Source organism: Dromiciops gliroides, chromosome 3 (assembly GCF_019393635.1).
Source record: "Dromiciops gliroides isolate mDroGli1 chromosome 3, mDroGli1.pri, whole genome shotgun sequence".
Classification (NCBI taxonomy): Eukaryota; Metazoa; Chordata; class Mammalia; order Microbiotheria; family Microbiotheriidae; genus Dromiciops; species Dromiciops gliroides.
In genome coordinates, this window is record NC_057863.1 from 159,645,701 (window position 1) to 159,667,042 (window position 21,342).

The following is a 21,342-nucleotide window of genomic DNA, read 5'->3' on the forward strand; positions in this document are numbered from 1 at the left end:
CTCACTATCTCAAGCAGCCAGTGTCAATCTATATCGGCATAAGAAGACACTTGTACCAGTGAAATCACAAGTGCAGGTTGTTGGGGTTTTTTTTTTTTTTTTTTTTTTTACAGAGCAATGGGGGTTAAGTGACTTGCCCAGGGTCACACAGCTAGTAAGTGTCAAGTGTCTGAGGCCAGATTTGAACTCAGGTACTTCTGAATCCAGGGCCAATGCTTTATCCATTGTGCCACCTAGCCACCCCTCAAGTACAGTTTTAAAAAGAAACTGTCTTTTAAAGGAGATAAGGATGTTTAATTTGGTGAAGAAAAGTTTTGAGCAGCAAGAAAGGTGTATCAATTATATGAAGGGCAGAATTCAGAGAAATAGTTGGAAGTTACAGAGATAAATTTTGGCTAACCACCTGCCACCAACAGGCAGATAGGCCCAAAAGCTCTGGGCAGGGCAGCACCCTCTAGACCATCAATCCTGCTTTGAGCATGCTCCTTGTAGCCGTTTTCTGAGGAAGTAACTATTATCGAAAGGGGGCCAGCTTTACTCACCAACATACAAGTCAGCTTTGCTCAAGCAGTGAGCTCCTCTTAGGGAGAAGATAAGAGGAGGTCAAACACACCACACCCTTGACTGCTATCTCCCCTCAGACCCTGATGGAGATAACTCAAGACCCTGAATCAAAGAGCCTTGGAGGGAAGGGAACAGCACAGTAGATAAAGCACCAACCCTGGATTCAGAAGGACCTGAGTTCAAATCCATCCTCAGCTACTTGACACTTACTAACTGTGTGACCCTGGGCAAGTCACTTAACCCTCATTGCGCTGCCCCCTCCCCCCCAAAAAAAGCCTTAGGAATAGCAATGCTTCCAACCCGTTTGGAGATAAAGCCTGGCATCGGCTACAGAGGATGCAGAAAAGAAAGTTCTTGTTACCAAAATGCTTGTCACTGTCGAATGGTTCATCATCAGAAATTGATAGAATTTTATTACTAGAAATGACATTAAAGAACAGATATCACCATGTGCTCTGCTGCTGCTCCCTGAGGACTACTTCCATCTGACTTTGAGCTGAAGCCTTCCATTCATGTTTTCTCCTCCGTTAGGATGGGAGCTCCTTGATTAGAAACGTGGCCTTTTCTGTTGGTACCCTCTACACTGAGCCCAGTGTTTTGTACAAAGTAGATGGTTTCAAAAAAAATCTATCCATCCTCCCTCCCTCCCTCCCTCCCTTCCTTCCTTCCTACTCATTCATGGGAAAATTTGCTACTAAGTATAACTATCTAAAAACAAAATAGGCGCCCTGGATTCAGGAGTACCTGAGTTCAAATCCGGCCTCAGACACTTGACTGTAATCAAAATAAACCTCCTTTAATGATCGAGACCCAAAATCATAGCAATCTTCAGACTTAATCAGGAAAAGCTAAGAGGTTCAGCTACACTGCACAATCTAATAATACAGGAATGGCTGAATTCTGTAGAAGAACTTTAGAATGGAAAGAATCCTGGTTTGCAGAAAAAAATGAGGGGGAAAGAAACTTCCTGAAATAGAAAGCTCCATATAAAGACTATGAGGAAAAAGAGAGTATTTCTTTTTTTTTTTTAAGTGAGGCAATTGGGGTTAAGTGACTTGCCCAGGGTCACACAGCTAGTACCTGTTAAGTGTCTGAGGCCGGATTTGAACTCAGGTCCTCCTGACTCCAGGGCCGGTGCTCTATCCACTGCGCCACCTAGCTGCCCCAAAAGAGAGTATTTCTTATTGATGCAAGGGAACTTGCAGTACTGTGGAAAGAGCCCTGTCTTAGAAATCAAAGCATTTGGATTCTAATCCTAGCTCTACTTCCTACCACAACCACGATGTAGCTTTTCTGTAGTGCTTTACAAATATCATTTTAGCCACACAACAACCCTTTGTAGGTAGGTACTATATTATTCAATTTTACATAAGAGGAAGCTGAGGTTGAGAGAGCTCAGGGTCACATTGCTAAATTTTAACTTACTTTTCTTGACTGTAAATTCAAAGCTCTATCCCCTGCTTTACCTAGCTACCTTTACTGCCTGACCGGATTCAATAACTCTCTTTTCTCTTTTCCTAGGACTTTTTTAACCTCCACGTCAGACAAATCAGAAGGTTAGATTAGATCACCCAAAGGGAGCTGCAAAAGCATAATCAATTCCATAATTTGGCACCAGGGATTCAATAGAAATGTGTGTATGCGTGGGGAAGGAGGTGATCATGTTTCAACAGCACACTAGCCTGCCTCCATACTTCATAAAGAAAAATCGGACTCCATGGGATCATACATTCCGAGCTAGGAAAAAACTTAAAGGGCATCTGATTCATTCTTCCCACCCTACAGATTAGGTGACTAAGGACCAGAAAGTTGAAATAACGTGTGCAAGGTCATCCAGGTTCTTGATAGTTATTGTTTTTCCAGAAATTTTTTTGTGGGGGTGCTTAAATTCACATGCTGCCCAGAAGCTCTTGAACTTCCTGGAAATTTTTTTTAATGTTTTACTATAATAGCTTTTGTTTTCTATATCATTATCATTTCCCAGTGTAACACACCCCTACACACACACACACACACACACACACACACACCCCTTTCCCTTGTGGCAAGGAAAAACAATTAAGCAGAAAGTAATATCTGACAATGTAATTCTACTTCCACAACTTTGGATCCCCTAGCTCTTTAAGAAAATGAGAGGGGCAGCTAGGTGGTGCAGTGGATAGAGCACCGGCCCTGGAGTCAGGAATACCTGAGTTCAAATCCAGCCTCAGACACTTAACACGTACTAGCTGTGTGACCCTGGGCAAGTCACTTAACCCCAATTGCCTCACTTAAAACATATTTCTCTCATTTTTTTTTTTATCACCTGTTTTCTAGCACTAGGATTGGCTATAGCCATTAATCTGAGTTCTTTTGCCTTGTAGTGTTGTTTTCAAGTCAGTAAATAAAAATCAGTGTCTATACTGTGCCAGACACTGTGATAATAATTAGCTCTGGGAATACAAAGAAAAGCAAAAGACAGTCCCTGGTTTCAGTGAGCTCACAATCTAATGGGGGAGACAACATGCAAACAGCTCTGTACCAACAAGCTAACAGCCTCTCCATGGAACTGACTTTAGGGGACCTTATGCGTGACTGCAAGGCTTTCACATTTTGCTAATTTCTAAAGTTTTACCAATTCTTGAACCCCAATTTAATGCATTGACTCCCCTGACTTGATCTGAGCCAGTTTGACTCCCTCAGATTAGACATTTGCATCTAATTCCTAATCATTTTCTCCTCTCTTCTGTGATTTTATGCTCCTTTGGTATCCATTTCATTTCCTTTCATGCTTCTGTCTGCCTCCCATTTCAGCCTCCAAGACTAGAGGGTTTTTTTGCATTTATTTATTTATTTGTTGTGACTTGCCCAGGGTCACACAGCTAGTAAGTGTCAAGTGTCTGTGGCCAGACTTGAACTCGGATCCTCCTGAATCCAGGGCTGGTGCTTTATCCACTGCACCATCTAGCTTCCCCCAAATTATTTATTTGTTTGTTTGTTTACTGGGGGGGAGGTGATGAGGGTTAAGTGACTTGCCCAGGGTCACACAGCTAGTAAGTGTCAAGTGTCTGAGGCTGGATTTGAACTAAGGTCCTCCTGAATCCAGGGCCAGTGCTTTATCCACTGCATCACCTAGCTGCCCCTTGCATTTATTTATGTGGAAACAAATTCAGGAGGGAAAAAAAAAGACACTAGGGTAAAGCAGCTAAATATGACTAAGAAAAAAACTACATCATCCCAGACTAGATTCATTCAACAAGTAGATTAATTCTTACTCTGTACAAGGAACTGTCCTAGGTGCTGGGCTTCAAAGATAATCAAAAACATTCCCCACCCTCTCTGCTGGGGGGAAAAAAACAACAATATTTTGTTTGAAAACAAGGATGACAACAACAAATGTACATAAAAATAAAAACTATATTCAAAATAAACACAAACTTAAGGCAGTGAGGGCACTAACAGCTGGGAGGATCAGAAAGGACCTTCAATAGCAAGTGGTACTTGACTTTAATCTTGAAAGTAGCCAGGTATTCTAAGAGCTGAAGGTTGGCACGGAGAGCATTTTAAGAACTAAGGAATTGTGTGTGCCAGGGCAGAGAGATGGGAGATGGAATGGCATGTTTGAGGAACGGCAAGTTAGTTACGTTTGGTTGAAACTTAAGAGCCTATGAAAAGGAATCATGCTCAGTACCCCTAGAAAAGTAAGCTGAACCAGATTGTGATGGTGAAGTACTTGATAATTGTACTTTAGGAATTTGGCAGTTATGCAGAGATTAAAGAAACAACAGACTTGAGGTAAGGAAAGCATTCAGGTGACTTTTGCTGAACTAGAGTGCTGGTTGTATGGAGATATATGTATGTATGTATGTATGGTTGTGTGGTTGTATGTAACATGGTGGAGAGGACATAAATTTTCTGGAGGTAGAATTGATAAGACTTGGGAAGTATTTAGATATGTGAGGTCAGAGAGAATGAAAAGAATAAGAAGATTCCCAGGTTATAAAACTGGGTGACAGAAAGGTAATGGTATCTTTGACAGAAATTAGAAAATTAGAGAGGCAAGTTGGGGGTAGTTGAGACGATACATAAAATCTAATTTCGACATTGAGTTTGAGATGCTTATGAGGCATACAATTGAAAATATTCACTAGGCAATTGGTGATGGCAGATGAGAATTTAGGAGAGAGATTAAGGTTGGATATAAAGATCTGAAAATAGTCTAGAGATCGTACTTGAAGCCATGGAAATGGATAAAATTAGTCTACAACAGGGCTTCTTAAACTTTTTCCAGTAGCAACCCCTTTTCACCTGAGAAATTTTTATGCAACCACAAGTATATAGGTTTATAAAAAAGGTATACATAACCTTTTACTGTTGCCAAATTCTTCACAACTCCCACATTGAGTTATGCAACCCCCTATGGGGTCGTGACCCACAGTTTAAGAAGTTTTGGTGTAGGGGCAGCTAGATGGCACAGTGAATAGAGCACCGGCCCTGGAGTCAGGAGTACCTGAGTTCAAATCCGGCCTCAGACACTTAACACTTACTAGCTGTGTGACCCTGGGCAAGTCACTTAACCCCAATTGCCTCACTAAAACAAAACAAAACAAAACAAAACAAAAAACAAAAAGAAGCTTTGGTCTAGAGACTGAAGAAAAAAGAGAAAGGCCCAGGACAGAGCCTTTGGAGACAATTGTCACTGAAGGTAATCTTCAATAAAGGAGACTTGAGAAGGAGCAATTAGAAATGTAGGAGGTTTGAGAGTTCCGTAATAAAAACATAGCATGGGTAGTGGGGGCATATCTAAGAGGATAGTATGATTAAAAGTGTCAAATGCTGAAAAGAGATTAAAAAACCAGAACAATGGGAAATGAGAAAAGGCCATAGAACTTGAAGAAAGTTGTTTCAGGTGAATAATAAGGTTGTAATTGAAATAATGTTTCAAATCACTAATAATTAAAGGAATGCAAATTGGAGTAATTCTTAGATTCTACTTCATATACATTAGCTGTTAACTCTAATTCTTATCAGCCCTAGGATGTGTTGATAAAATATTTGTGTCATGTACATTGGAACTCCATAGGCTAAAAGAAACTGTAATATCTGTGAACTCCAGGAGTCAGGCATATTGACCATAATTTAAAGATAGGAGAATTTCCTCTGAAAATTAACTTTATTTCAAATTCATGAGTTACTCATACTTTCCCTTTTAGGATAAATGTTTTACTAGTTTTAACTGTTTTTTTTTTATCAAAGTATCAAGTGCTGATTTTATACAAAGTATATTGCTTTAGTGACTTAGATCTTACCAAGATGATAGTATAATTGAAACAAATAAGATTAACACACCATTTAACCATTTTAAATTCTAAGTAACCATTTAAAAACTTCAAGGAGAGAATTCTCTTTTCCTATCTCCAACATATTTTTATTTTATTGCATTACATTAAAAAAAATTTTTTTTTTGGTGGGGCAGTGAAGGGTAAGTGACTTGCCCAGGGTTACATAGCCAGTGTCAAGTGTCTGAGGCCGAATTTGAACTCAGGTCCTCCTGAATTCAGGAACCTGTGCTTTATCCACTGTGCCATCTAGCGGCCCTCTATTGAATTACATTTTAAACAATAATTTGAATGTTTTATAATGTAAAAACAGTAAAGGTTGGAAATATTTTTCCCCAAGAGGGAAACTTTTAAGATTAAACACAGTGGTCAGTGTACTATCAGATAACAGGTATTCCAGTGAATCAAAAATATCTGCACCATGGATCTGCTCTGCCCTGCCCTCTCCCTCTCCTTTTCCCTCCCCTCCCATTTCCCCTTCCTTTTCCCTTCACACTTTGTTTGCATTTCTCTAATTTAATTTTCATTTTTTCTTAGTGTCATATCCCTTTTGATAGACTGTAAATTTCATTAGTTTAAGGACTGTCTTATCTAAACTTTGTGTCTCTCTACCTCTTAACCTAGTAGGTACTTTAATAAGTTTTTTTGACTGATAGGTTAAAATCAAAATAAAGTGATAACTATGTTTCTTCTTTGTTTGATAATTACAACAAAGCTCTCAGTGAACTGAGGGACATTTAAAAAACACCATTGATTCAGAATGACAAAGAATTTGTTTTTTGGGGGGGAAATGGGTTTTATAAGATATTTTTTAAAGTGTTTTAATTTTTTTTTAAGTGAGGCAATTGGAGTTAAGTGACTTGCCCAGGGTCACACAACTAGTAATGTGTTAAGTGTCAGATTTGAACTCAGGTACTCCTGACTCCAGGGACAGTACTCTATCCACTGCGCCACCTAGCTGCCCCTAAAAGTGTTTTAATTTTAAAAACTTGACTTGTTCTTAGGTAATTATGACATAATTATGTTAACAATTTTCAGTGGTCTAGATAACTTCATCCTTTGGCCCTTTTACTCTTTTCCCATGTATGTTAAAGTTATGTGCAAAAAAATTGAATAGTGCCAAAAGACGTATATGGATTGAACAAGTACCAAAATTCATAATATCAAATTAGCAAAGTTATTGACTGAATTGCTCTTGGAATATGATTATTTTTGTGGGTGGGTATATTGAAATAATTGGTGTTATTTTGAACTAGAGGACTTGAGTTAAAAATATGTCCTTGCCACTTGACTATTTGTGGGACCCTGGAGTACGGTTTTCTTATCTGTGAAATGAAAGGAGTTGAATTAGATGACCTGTGAGATCCCTACTAGCTCACTATATTAAGGTCCTATGATGTCATTGTATTTTAGCATTGAGTAAGATAGTTTAAGATAATCATTGTGATTTACTTAAAAGTGAAATCCAGGACAGCAAATAGTCAATAATCCTGGCTCTGACACTTTTTTTTATAACATAAAGTAATGAAAAGAGTTATTCTTGGGGTTGCCTGTATCTGTGAAATGGAGATAGTAATTTAAGTACTTTGCTGCCTACTCTGTTAAAAGAATTAATGAGAAAATACCAGTGAAATTTCTTTCCTTGAAAAGGAAAAATTACATGAATTCAAAGTGTTATTTTGGTTGATTTTGCTTTTAAACTAGCCTTTATTAATTGTGCTTCCTTTCAACAACCTTAATGTTGTTTATTTGGAATTTTAATTATTTTCTACCAAAAATTATATCTAATAGTTTTGAGAAACAGACGATGTTTGTTTTGTTCTTTCCTAATCATCTTCTTGGAGGTGACATGCAGTTCTGAAATTAGTCATTTGAGATTGAGAAAAAATATGACAGAACTTTGCAAAGTTTGACTAGACTTTGAGATGCAACACTAAAGAATGTTGCTTAATTACAGCCTCTGTTTAATTAAGATAACAATGCAGAGCCTTTCATTAAAATTAACATAGAAAAAGTTCTTCCTTGGTCCTTGGAGAGGATATTATATGCAAGCCCTGTTGCGTGGGTTGCAAAATGTCACTGGAATTTATATGCATTACTTGTCTAATTGCAGTAAATGTAGCATGTCCAGATAGGTTTAAAAGTTGGATGGCTGTTTGTTACTTCCTGAAAATCACTTGAAACCTCAGTACCCAGAGGCAGCTGTTCACAGGTCCTTCACCTCTCCCCAGAGATGGCTGGGAAGACTGTGTTGTTGGACCCTGTCTTTTATGGCAGGAGCAGTAAACATGACAGGTTGTTTGGGCGCCATCTGTTTAAAATGGCTACTGCTTTGTATGCAGCAATGAACTTGAGATCAGTTTTCTCTCTGTCTTCATGGTAACAGTCTTATTTGGTGTCACAACAGGTGGAAGTTGATGGGTCGAAACTAAACGTGACCAGTGAATGGAACCTGGCTTCACCTTTATTGTCTGTCAACATTGATGGCACGCAGAGAACTGTACAGGTAAATAGACTGATAATTTACTTTAAGAACCTCGAATCACTTTCAAATTCCTATCAATACCTTCATGGTTAAAATGTAAAGGTGTGATAGAGGAAAGCTGCTATGTCACTCTTATCCTTTTGATGCTGCAGAGTTTTGAATTAAATTTCTTTGGAATACATTTTTGAGAAATGTACTTTGGTTAACTCACAGTCTAGTGTCAATTTTTTTCCTTTTTTTGGGGGGGAGGTGAGGAGGGCAAAAATTTGTTGCAGACAGTTGTGTTTTCTTGTTAGTAATACATTTTGTGTGTTTTAGGCTGTACTATTTGAGGTTACTTCTAAAAGTCATTAGGAAGTTACCGTTTTAGTTACCTTACTGACCTGACATTTCTGACCAGGTAAAATTATGAATTATTTATTTTAACAAAGATACCAGCCATTGAGGTAACCTCTCTATAGTCCATAGAAGTTTCTTTAAATTCTCCGAGAACCGTTTGCCTTAAAATCTCAAAGGTAGGATTATTCACTAGCATAAACCCCAAAATCTGAAATAGTTTTAGAAATGTATTAGGTTGCTTTGTAGGGGAGAGCAGGCCAGAAAGGAGGCATAGCTTCCTGTCTACCAAGCTCTGGACGATTTATATTATATAGAATTTAGAGAAGGTTATGCGTGCCTGCGCACGCGCACACACATGAATCACAACTACACTGTTAAGTAGTTTTGCCAAGAGGACAATTTGAAAGCAAGGTAGATTGAGTTAGATATGATTAAATATGATTGAATGTTTATTCAATAAAATTTATCCAGAAGTCAAAACACAAGGGAACCCAAAATACAAGCTTGAGTGAATCCAACAAAACAAGTCCTTGGTGTTAGGACGCAAAACAAGATTTTGGGTGGATCCAGCATACAAGGGAACCCAAATTCCCTTGTAGTCATCTCCGGCATTCCTGGAGAGGGTGACATTCAGGGTTCAAAAAATCTCTAGTTAGATTTAAACAGAATAATAATTTTAATAAATTTCTTGAACAATATAATAAAGAATTTTCCAACAGAAGTTCCCCCCATTTGCCGAAATATCCCAAGGATAATTAACACTTAATTCTTTATAGGTAAAAAACTCTGTTTACACTTGAGTACAAGGTTGCCAACTCTATATTCTTCCAAACATAGTTTCATTTGGTATATAATAAAATCAGTAGCACTTATGTTTGGGGGATATTTTCTCTCTTTAACCAAAAGCACTTAAGAGGACACTTTTCTTTTTGAAAGAGGATATTGCAACTTTCAAGAGTGTATTTCCATAAAGTGCTAATCTTCATAATCCCAGAGTGGCAAGTAGCATTACAGAGACTCCTTACCACTCAGTTGTTATCTCTCCCCTGTGACTAGGTATCAGAGAGTTCAAAGGATTATAGGATTTAGAGGTCTTAGATCATACAGTCCAGCCCTCTCTCTTTATAGAAGAGGAAACTGGAAGTGGTAGGTCTTACTTCACTGGGGGTCTTCAATCTAAGGCTGATCCGGTATGTGGTAAAGGCCATTCTGGTTTCTGTATGAATTGGACTAGATGGCTTCCAAGAGAGAGATCATGATTCTGAAACCCAGAGGTTTTAGATGATTTGTGCAGGATCATGGCAATAAGAAACACTTAGAAACAGCATTTGAACCCACATAGAATAGCTTGATCTCCTACGTTTTGTACAGTCCACCCTGTTTTTTGTCAGTTTAACACAGAATCTGAGATTATTATAGTTTCAGTCTTATGATCACATTGACATTCTTATTATCCTCTATCATGTATTTATTTCCCTGTGAAACTGCTATTTAAGTTGACTTTCCATTGTGGTTTGATTGAGGGAAAAGTTGAAAGTCTCCATAAAACTCTTCTCTGTGCTTTGGGAAGCAATGATAGTTTTGATTACATTAAAATTCTAGGTATATGAAGGTATATAAGGCTTTGCCTTACCCAACATGGGACTTAGATGTACAAAAAGTGCATATAGAAATAAGAACCAAGGGGCAGCTAGGTGGCGCAGTGGATAGAGCACCGGCCATGGATTCAGGAGGACCCGAGTTCAAATGCGGTCTCAGACATTTGACACTTACTAGCTGTGTGACCCTGGACAAGTCACTTAATCTGCATTGCCCCACAAAAAAGAAAAAAAAAGAAAGAAATATGAACCAGTTATCAACTTGGCCATTCTTTCATTTAGACCCATACAGAAGGGAATCTAGACTAAATAGTTTCTGCCTGTAATTCTAAGAAATCTTGGTCTTTCAATAATTGAGCTCCCCTTAGTCTACTTTGTTTTTGTGATTACTTCTGTCATCTTCTCCCCAATCCCCAAACTCTTTTCATTTTTCAGAGTTTTCTTACCATTTTATAATCGAAGATTTGCAAAAACATTTAACATACATTATCTAATTTTATTTTCATAAGAACCATATGAAGTTGATATTAGATATATTATTATCTCCACATTAACAGACAAGGAAACATTAAAGAGAGACATTAAATTATTTGTTCATGGTTACACACTTAGTAAGTGCATGCTGTGGGATTCAAACCCAAGTATTTCTGATGCCAGTGCTCCCATTCTTTCTCTGTACAGTGCTCTCTTTACATCACCTTTCACCATTCTGCATTATCACATAATATATAAATTGAAAGAAGCATTTTGAGCTACATGAAAGAAAAATCACTGCATAATTTGAAATATGTAGGATCTATTTAGTGTTCAAAATATACTGTTTTGCTAAACTACATGCAAATAGAATTATTCAGAATTTCAGAAGTCTGCTAATATAATTTGTACCTTAATACAAATTCTCTATAACAAAGCTTCTTTTTTTTTAATTAATAAAGTATTTTATTTTTTTTCCGTTACATGTAAAGATAGTTCTCAACCTTTGTTTATACAAGCTTTACAATTTCAGATTTTTCTCCCTCCCTCCCCCCTCCCCTAGACAGCAGGTAATCTGATATAGGTTATATATATATATACACATAATAACATTAATCCTATTTCTGCATTAGTCATTTTATAAGAGAAAAAAAAATCAGAGCAATGATGGAAAACCTCAAAATAGAAAAAAAACAACAGCATCAAAAACAAAAGAAATAGTATGGTTCATTTAGCATCTATACTCCGCAGTTCTTTTTTTTTTTTTCCCTGGATTTGGAGATCCTCTTCCATCACAAGTTCCCTGGAACTCTTCTGTGCCATTGAATTGGTGAGAAGAATATAGTCCATCACAGTAGATCAACACTCAATGTTGATGTTACTGTGTACAATGTTCTTCTAGTTCTGCTCATCTCACTCATCATCAGCCCACACAAAACCCTCCAGGTTTCTCTGAACTCCTGCTCATCGTTTCTTATAGCTCAATAGTATTCCATTGTATTCATATACCACAACTTGTCCAGCCATTCCCCAATTGATGGGCACCCCCTCAACTTCCAATTCTTTGCCACCACGGAAAGAGCAGCTATAAATATTTTTGTACATGTGGGTCCCTTTCCCCCTTCCATGATCTCTTTGGGAAAAAGACCCAAAAGTGGAATTGCTGGGTCAAAGGGTATGCACAGCTTTATTGCCCTTTGGGCATAATTCCAAATTGCTCTCCAGAATGGTTGGATCAGTTCACAGCTCCACCAACAATGGATTAGTTATAACAAAGCTTCTTAAAACTGTGGGTTGCGATCCCATATGGGGTCACATAACTGAATGTGGAGATAGCAAAAAATTTGGCAACAGTAAGAGGTTATGTATACCTATTTTATATACCTGTATACCTGAGGTCACACGAAAATTTCTCCTGCGTGAAAGAGTCTCCAGTGGAAAAAAGGTTAAGAAGCCTTGTTCTATAACATCTAAACCAGTTACAATCCATTATCTGCTTGAATATTTCCATGAGCCCATTCCACATCCTAACAATCAGCATTGGCCAAAATTATAATAGACTCACTCGGTAGAATTTTAACTTATTAGTACTATTTCTTCCCTCAGGGATGAAGCAGAGCTAAATTCTTCCACCAGGCAATCCTTCAAATACAGTGAGAGGCAAGGCAACATTTATTAAGGATGTACTGTGTCACAGGCATTATGCTAAACACCAGGATACAAGTACAAACAAAAAGAGAGTGTCTGCCCTCAAGGACCTTAAATTTTAACAGGGAAGACATTACACAAGGGTATTGAAAAGGGCTAGAGGTGGATTGGGAAAAAGTATCCAGAAAAGGGCATGGTTTTGAAATCTGTAAAGTTGGAATCAGGCCGGAAGGGAATGAAAGTTGGCCAGCCTAGGACTCTTCACCAAATGAAAGCCCTGGGAGGGGCTCGCCAGTGCAAGAGTGGGGCCAGCATGGAGGAAGGACATTCCTGGGGGAAAAGACTGCAGGAGAAGATGGTAGTTTCAGACTGAGGAAGCTCCAGGGTGAGACTGCAGGTGAGGTACTGTGGGAAAGTTTAGAGTGTCAGAAGGAGAGCCAGGAGGGAAGTCATATATGTTGTAATGTCTTTAAAAAACAATCCCCCACCACCTTAGTACTTGTCTTATAAAGTTAATCTATAGCATGTCTTTGTTCAACCTATTTACTTCTATCTTTAAAGATCACAAGTACTGTTTATACTGGAACCTTGCTCTAATGAGCTCTGCTTTGTCCCTGCTCATCCCCACATTCCATTGTTTTTTAACATGACCGTCCTAGCCCCTCTTCTCACAGGGAGAAGTCCTGCAGAGATTTCTGATGTTCAGATTTCCCCAGCATGATTCCTTTTTTCATGAAAGACTGTGCATACCTCCTTATAGCTTTTTTTTTTTAAGCTCTAGAGATTCTGCTAAAGAACATACTATAGCCAAACTGGCACAAGATTCATATTTAGAGGACTTTTTGAGTGTATTTTATCCTACTTCATGAATAAGTCTAACTTTGTCTGATTGTGTAGTGAGCAAAATAGCTCTTTTCCAAAGAAAGTCACTCAGGTATTTGAGATAAGTGACCTCTTCAAGACAGTTCATTTGCCTCAAGTTGAGTACTTTCCAGATGGAAGAAAATCTCTTCCAGTGAGCCAAATGTTGTTGTTGTTGGTGATGATGATATGCTGTCTAGTTATTTCAATTGTGTGCAACTCTTCATGACCCCATTTGGAATTTTCTTGGCAAAGACACTGGAGTGGTTTGCCATATCCTTCTCCAGCTCATTTTACAGATAAGGAACTGAGGCCAGTCGGGTTAATGCCCAGGGTCAGACAATGAGTAAATGTCTGAGGCCAGATTTGAACTCAGGAAGATGAGTCTTGCTGACTTACCCTGAAGCTCTGTACCTCCTAGCTGCCTGGAATCAAAAATGGTCTACCTCAAATAGTCTGAAAATGGTGATAGTGTAATTTCCCAGATAAAACATATACTGAATACTTTAATTATCTTTTCTTTCTTTTTTTTTTTTTTTTTTGGTGAGGCAATTGGGGCTAAGTGACTTGCCCGGGGTCACACAGCTAGTAATTAATTAGTTAAGTGTCTGAGGCCGGATTTGAACTCAGGTCCTCCTGAATCCAGGGCCGGGTACTCTATCTACTGCGCCACCTAGCTGCCCCAACTACTGAATACTTTAAATCAGTGTTAGCATTAAATTCTGACACAAATTCCATAAAATAATTTCCATGTGATCATTATAATAACTACTTTATATAAAAGAATTGAATATAATTAAAGAACCATGTAAGTTCCTACTTCCAGAAAGAATGTCTTCTTGTAAAAAAAAGTTAAAACCTGTGTGGAATACATTTATTATCATCCAGTCAGTCAATCAAGAAACATTTATTAAGTCCCTAGTTTGTGCCTACCATGAATATATACCTCAGATGTTTCCCTTACCACCTGAATATGGGGTTTAGGATGGAAGCTTAGAAATTACATTCATTAAGCCACATTAAAATAAGCATAGCTCACATTTACTTAGCATTTTTAAGGTTTGCATGTATTAGATACATTCATTCAGTTAGGCAACAAGCATTTATTAAAGTAGACCAGTTAAGAGGCAGTTGCGACAATCTAGAAATAGGGTAATAAGGACCTAGACTAAGTTGGTAGCTGTGTGTGTGAAAAGTAAGATGTGAGACATGTTGTCAAGGTAGAATTGACAGCATTTGAAAACTGATTGGATATGTGGAAAGAGTAAAGAGTCAAGGATAATGCAGAGACTCAGAAACTGAAAGATAGTGGTGTCTTCAACATGTGTTTTTAAAAAAATTATTGGGGCAGCTAGGTGGCACAGTGGATAGAGCACTGGCCCTGGATTCAGGAGGACCTGAGTTCAAATCCAGCCTCAGACACTTAACACTTACTAGCTGTGTGACCCTGGGCAAGTCACTTAACCCCAATTGCCTCACCAAAAAATAAAAAAAATTTTTTTTTAAATTATTGCTGCTACTGTATTTTATAAATTGCTATTTATATATTAATTGCTACAGCACTCATTTTGGCAGTAAGCATTTATTATTAATTAATATTATATATCAGTAAAAAAAGATAGATAAGAATTGACCATGTGGCAAGTTAGCACAAGCAGGAAAAAAGCCCCAGACCCATGTTGTCTTTTAGAGAGTCTGCAGGTGGTCTCAAGAGGAGTTCAGAAGACCTACAAAACCTATCCTGCCCTAAGAGGAAGAGCCCACACCTAGAGACAGCATTCCACAGGGAGCAGAGAGGAAGCCTCCCTTGATCAAGGGTTTTATCCTCTTTTGATCGAGGTGGATCATTATACATAGACAAAGCTAATTGGTTAGCATCATTCCATTCCATTGGTTGACATGATTTGAGGGTGGTCCAAATTAAAAAGAACTCTAAGATGACATAAGGGAGAAGGGACCCTTGCAGAAGTATCTAGGTGTGGTTTAATCCCATCAGTTCACTGAACTAGACAAAAGAATCAATCTCCATTTCTTTTGTTCCCTGGGGCTTGTCCCAGACAAGATTTGAACTTCCTCCAGAACTGGACTTTCTGGAGTGGGGGAGAAAGGATTGAAACTGATCTCTGGGTCCCCCCAAGAAATTCATTGTTAATAATTATTTTCTCACAAGCAGAAATGGGGAATTTTGGAAGACAGGAGGGTTTACTATCATGGGAAATTTGGGAATGAAAAAAGATCCATTTCCCAAGCTCTATTATCCCGTGGCCATAGCTTATTTCCTTCTATCTGAACATTCTTTTTCTTTATACTGGCTATCTCCCAAACTAGGAAATATTTCCCTCTTAGCTTCTTAGCTTCTCTGCCTTCTTTTAAGGTTCAGGTCACATTCCAAAAGTAATTTTTCTTAAGTCCAGATATGACCACATGATTTTACTAATCAGTAAAGTCTTGTGTATTCCTATTTATTGCCTTTAGGATAAAATACAAATTCTTCTGTTTAGCTTTTAAAGACCTACTTATCTAGGCCCCAATTTCTCTTTAGAGTCAAATCGGATGTTGCTCCTCTCATAATCTCTCATCCTGCAGATAGTATAGTGCAGGGCTTCTCAAACTTTTTCCATTTGTAACCCCTTTTCACCTGAGAAATTTTTACATGAGCCCAGTTATACGGGATATTAAAAAGCTATACATAACTTTTTAATGTTGCCAAATTTTTTACAAGCCCCACATTCAGTTATGTGGCCCACAGTTTAAGAAGCTAGGGTATAGAGGGAAAAGGAAAGAGGGCATGAGACAAGCTTTGGGAGACATCCATAGTTAGTTCCAGGAGAAAAAAAATTAGAAGGAGCAATCTACAGGTAAGAGAAGCAGGAGAGAGTGGTCACAGAAATCTAAAGAATAGTGTTTACAAGGAGAGGGTGATATTGACAATGTCATAAATTGCAGGGAGATTAAGAAGGATGAGGAATTGCCGCCCCTATTAGAATCTAAGCTCTTAGTGAGGATGGATTGTTTAATTATCTGTAGTTATATTCCAGCATGTACTATTTGCCTGGTACATAGCCAAGCACTTAATAAATGTATTTTTTAAATTGATTAATTGATAATCACTTCCCAACCAAGAAAAACCGTAGTTTTTTATTGCACATATACTTTCTGTTACTAAATCCTGCCACTTATTCCAGTATGACCTATCCCCAATACAGCATTTCCTCTAAGTCCTTATAATCTTATTTTCTTTGTTAAACACCTAAAGAATATGTGGAAGACCTTCTGTTGTTGCTTGTCCTTCATTCTGGAAGAGGACCATAACATTGGGATAATGTCATGACTTGCACTGATTTGGATTTAAGTGCATGAGAACTGGGCAAGGTCACCAATCTCACTCTCTCCTCTAGAGCCATCTGAGTCCAGTGGCATAATACAGATCAGGACAACTGGAGATGGCCCCAGATGTTTTTAAGGCAGTTGGGGTTAAGCGACTTGACCATGGTCACACAGCTAGTAAGTGTCTGACATGAGATTTGAACTCAGGTCCTCTTGACTCCAGGGCCAGTGCTCTATCCACTGTGCCATCTAGTTGCCCCTATATAGAAGAATTAACTTAACATGAAATCCAGATGCCTGAAGCTCAGTATAATCTTTTTAAATATTGTCTCCTAAATGTTCTAATTGAAATTTGGGTACTAGAAAATTTTAATAGTTTCTGCATTAGCTCAATCTGCTTATTCAATATTTGTCTTCCTATTTTGTTTATACAGTCTCTAATACTACCCAACCTTCTGCTTCCTTAGTTCTTCTCATATACTATTACCATCCTAAATTTAAAATCTGTCTCTCTAATACAACTGTTCTTAACTTAGGGGATAGTGTTAGCATAGCATCTGACACGTAGGAAGTGTTTAACAAATGTTTATAGACTTAGTGAATTGTATGACCTTTTTTCTTTTTTTTAAATTCATTTTGAATTTAAATACAACAAAAAGATTAAATATAAAACCATGAATTTCCATTCACACTGTTTACTTTTTTTTTGAAAAACTATGTAATAAACACTACACATAGTTTTCAAAGCTATCCTGCTTTTCTGTGCTTCCTTCTGAGTTTTCCCTTGTTCTTTCCTGTGAGCTTTTTTTTCTCTTCCATCCCCAACCCACGCCAGAGAAGGCTACCATTAGACAAAAATATGGATACATATGTAAAAAATACTATACATATTTTTATTTATCACTTCTTTCTCTGGATGTGGATAGCATCTTCCTCCACTAGTCCTTTGTAGTTGATTTGGCTATTTATAACATTTAAAATGATTTAGTTATTCAAAGTTGTTCGTAGAACAATATTGCTGTTACTGTATACAACATTCTCTTGGTTCTGCTCATTTCACTCTTTATTATTCCATGCAAGTCTTCCCATGTTTTTCTAAATTTAACCTACATATCATTTCTTAGAGAACAGTATTGTTTGGGGCAACTAGGTAGCACAGTAGTTAAAGCACCAGCTCTGGATTCAGGAGGACCTGAGTTCAGATTTGACCATGAACATTTGACACATTTACTAGCTGTGTGACCCTGGACAGGTCACTTAACCTTCATTGCCCTACAAAAATAACCCCAAAAACGTATTTCAATTGCAATCATATACCACAGCTTGTTTAGCCATTTGCCAATTGAAGAGGCATCCCCTCAATTTCCAGTTTTTTGCCACTGCAAAGAAAGCTAATATAAATATTTTAGAATATGAGTTCTTTTCCTTTTTCCCTAATCACCTAGGGAAGCAGACCCAATAGTGATATTGCCAAGTCAAAGGGCATACACAGTTTTATAACTCTTTGAGCATAATTCCAGATTACTCTCCAAAATGATTGGATCAATTCACAGTTCTACCAACAGTGTATTAGTTTGTCAATTTTTCCACATCCCCATCAACATTCTGTGAACTTTTTCTTAAAGAAAATATTTTGATCACTGTCTTTCAATATAGTTAGTTTCCTTTGTAATACTATGAATTTTATTTTGAGCATTATTCTGAGATCTCCTGATCTAAAGGAAATGCTCCCATTTTCCTCAGTGGCCCATGCCCTGGCTCTTAGTTGTCTCTTCACCATTTGCTGCCATAATTCTCAGGTAGGTATACATATGGGTGATGTTTTAAACAATCTGATTTCAAAGTTTCTTAAGACCTCAGTTCTAGTGACCTCTTTCCTATCATCTCCTAGCATGAACATCTCTTAGACTTCACTAAAATCTAGAGATCCTTGACTGAAGATCGGAAGGATATTCTTTCCTCTTATCTCTCTCATTTCCTTGCTCCTACTCAACTACACTTCTTTCTCATTGTAACCCCCTATTACTTTCTGTTCTGCATTGATCACCTACATGGTACCTTCACTTTTACTCCCTACCCAGCCTGTCTCCAAAGGTCGGCTACTAACCCCACAAAGGTACTGACATAGGTATTGATGCCAGAAAAATATCTGACAAGTTTGTGAGAAACTCATGAAAATGCCTTCTTTTAGAACTTCAACAAAGGTTACCTGTATGTTCACAGCTGTTGACACTAATCTGATCAGTAGGAGAGGCTTTAACTGCTCCATGTCTAACCTGGGCCAGTTCTTCCTTATTTATGCAACCGAGTAGCCCTTCTTTCCTAGGGGCTTACCATATTAATGATGAATTTTAGTGGAAAAAAAAAATCCAACTTAGTCCATTGCTGCTCAGAAGTCCTGAATTCAAGAAATCCAATAGCCTCAGATTTCCTGTAGTAGGGATTATAAGCATGTGCCGTCCAGATTAATCCAGGTTAGTCATAAAGCACTGTTTTGAATAAATCACCACCCAACTAAATAACAAAAGAAAACAATAAAACCCTATGAGTAGTTCCTGCATTTCCACCTTGGTTGAGATAGATAAATTCGTTGTTTTAAAAATGTGTATGTGTGTGTTAAAACAGACAGGTGGTATTATGCAGCATGATATGGCCATAGAAGTAAGTGGAAGCTTCCAGAGCTCTCAGTCCACAGACAATAAAGGTGTCAGACCAATGGTCAGAATGAGATTATAGGGGACCCTTTACTGGCACTGGGTGCAGGACTCTGTTTTATTACCCATATTCATTTCTGGGTTGCAGTCCTAGGGTGAGGAGGAGCACTAGCACATAGTACTGGTGGACGCAGTAGAGCAGGGATACTGGTCACAGTTGTAATACAAAGAAGAATTCTTGTAGTAGCTCATAGACCAGAGCACAGACCAGGAGAGTAATGACCATACCTCTCCTTAGATCCTACTGTTTTGCAAGAAGTGAAAATGTACTGATCTCCCCCAGAACAAGCTCTAAAAATAGCAGCACAAAAAAATCTGAACTTTTGGATAATGCTCCCTCCACCTAAGGACCAGAACCCAATTTTAGCATAAAGTTAAAAGTAAAAAAAATAGATTGGAAAAAATAGCAAACAACAACAAAAGAACCTAACCATAGGAAGTTACTGTGGTGACAGGGAAGATCAAGACATAAACTCAGAAAATAAAGTCAAAACACCAACAGGAAAAGCTTCAAGGAAAAATGTGAATTGCTCACAGGCCCAAACAGAACTTCTGGAAGTGCTCAAAAGAGATTTAAAAATCAGATAAGAGACATAGAGGAAAATTGGGAAAAGAAATGAGAGTGATGCAATAAATTTATGAGAGTCAACAGCATGGTAAATCAGGCACCCCCCCAAAATACTGAAGAATATTAGACCTTAAAAAATAGAATTGGCCAAATGGTAAAAGATTTACAAAAATCTACTTGAAGAGAACTCTTTTTTTTTTTTTTTGGTTGGGCAGTGAGGGTTAAGTAACTTGCCCAAGGTCACACAGCTAGTACATGTTAAGTGTCTGAGGCCAGATTTGAACTCAGGTCCTCCTCACTCCAGGGCTAGTGCTCTATCCACTGCGCCACCTAGCTGCCCCCCAAGAGAACTCTTAAAAAGTAGAATTTACCAAATGGAGAAGGACGTACAAAAGTTCAATGAAGAAAATAATTCCTTCAACATTAGAATGAGGGAAGTGGAAGCTAATGAGTCCATGAGCCATCAAGAAACAATAAAACAAAATCAAAAGAATGAAAAAAATAGAATAAAAGGTGAACTACTTCATTGGAAAAGCAATTGTCTTGGAAAATAGATTGAGGAGAGATAATTTAAGAATTATTAGACTACTGGAAAGGCATGACTTTTAAAAAGAGTCTAGACATCATATTTCAAGAAATTATTGAAGAAAACTGCCCTGATATCCTGGAACTAGAGCATAAAATAGAAATTGAAAGAATCCACTTATCACCTCCTGAAAGAGATCCCAAAATGAAAACTTCCAGAAATATATCCAAATTCCAGAGCTTCCAGGTCAAGGAGAAAATATTGCAAGCAGCCAGGAAAACAATTCAAATATCATTAGGTCAGAATCAGGATAACACAAGATTTACCCACTTCTACATGAAAGGATTAGAGGGTTTGGAATGTGATATTCTGGAGGGCAAAGGAGCTAAGATTACAACCAAGAATAAGGTATCCAGCAAAACTGAGTATAATCCATCAGGGACAAATGGATATTTAATGAAATAAAAACTTTAAAGCATTCCCAATGAAAAGACCAGAGTTGAATATAAAATTTGACTTTTAAAGACAAGAAATGGGGCAGCTAGGTGGTGTAGTGGATAAAGTACCGACCATGGATTCAGGAAGACCTGAGTTCAAATCTGGCCTCAGACACGACACTTACTAGCTATGTGACCCTAGGCAAGTCACTTAACCCTCATTGCCAAGAAAGAAAGAAAGAGAAGGAGGGAGGGGGGGAAAGAGAGAGAGAGAGAGAGAGAGAGAGAGAGAGAGAAGAAGCAAAAGAAGCATAAAAAGATAAATGAGGGGCAGCTAGGTGGCTCAATGGATAAAGCACCGGCCCTGGATTCAGGAGGACGTGAGTTCAAATCTGTCCTCAGACACTTGACACTTACTACCTGTGTGACCCTGGGCAAGTCGCTTAATCTTCATTGCCCCACCAAAAACAAAGATGAACAGGAA

At 38.0% G+C, this 21,342-nt stretch overlaps 1 protein-coding gene across 1 annotated transcript in view; it reads left to right on the forward strand.

Moving 5' to 3' along the window:
- Positions 1-21,342, forward strand: part of PCCA (propionyl-CoA carboxylase subunit alpha) — a 496,164-nt gene that overhangs the window by 358,603 nt on the left and 116,219 nt on the right. Inside the window, 1 exon segment of the mRNA XM_043998838.1 lies at positions 8,290-8,388. Within this exon segment, the coding sequence (XP_043854773.1) occupies positions 8,290-8,388 (99 nt within the window).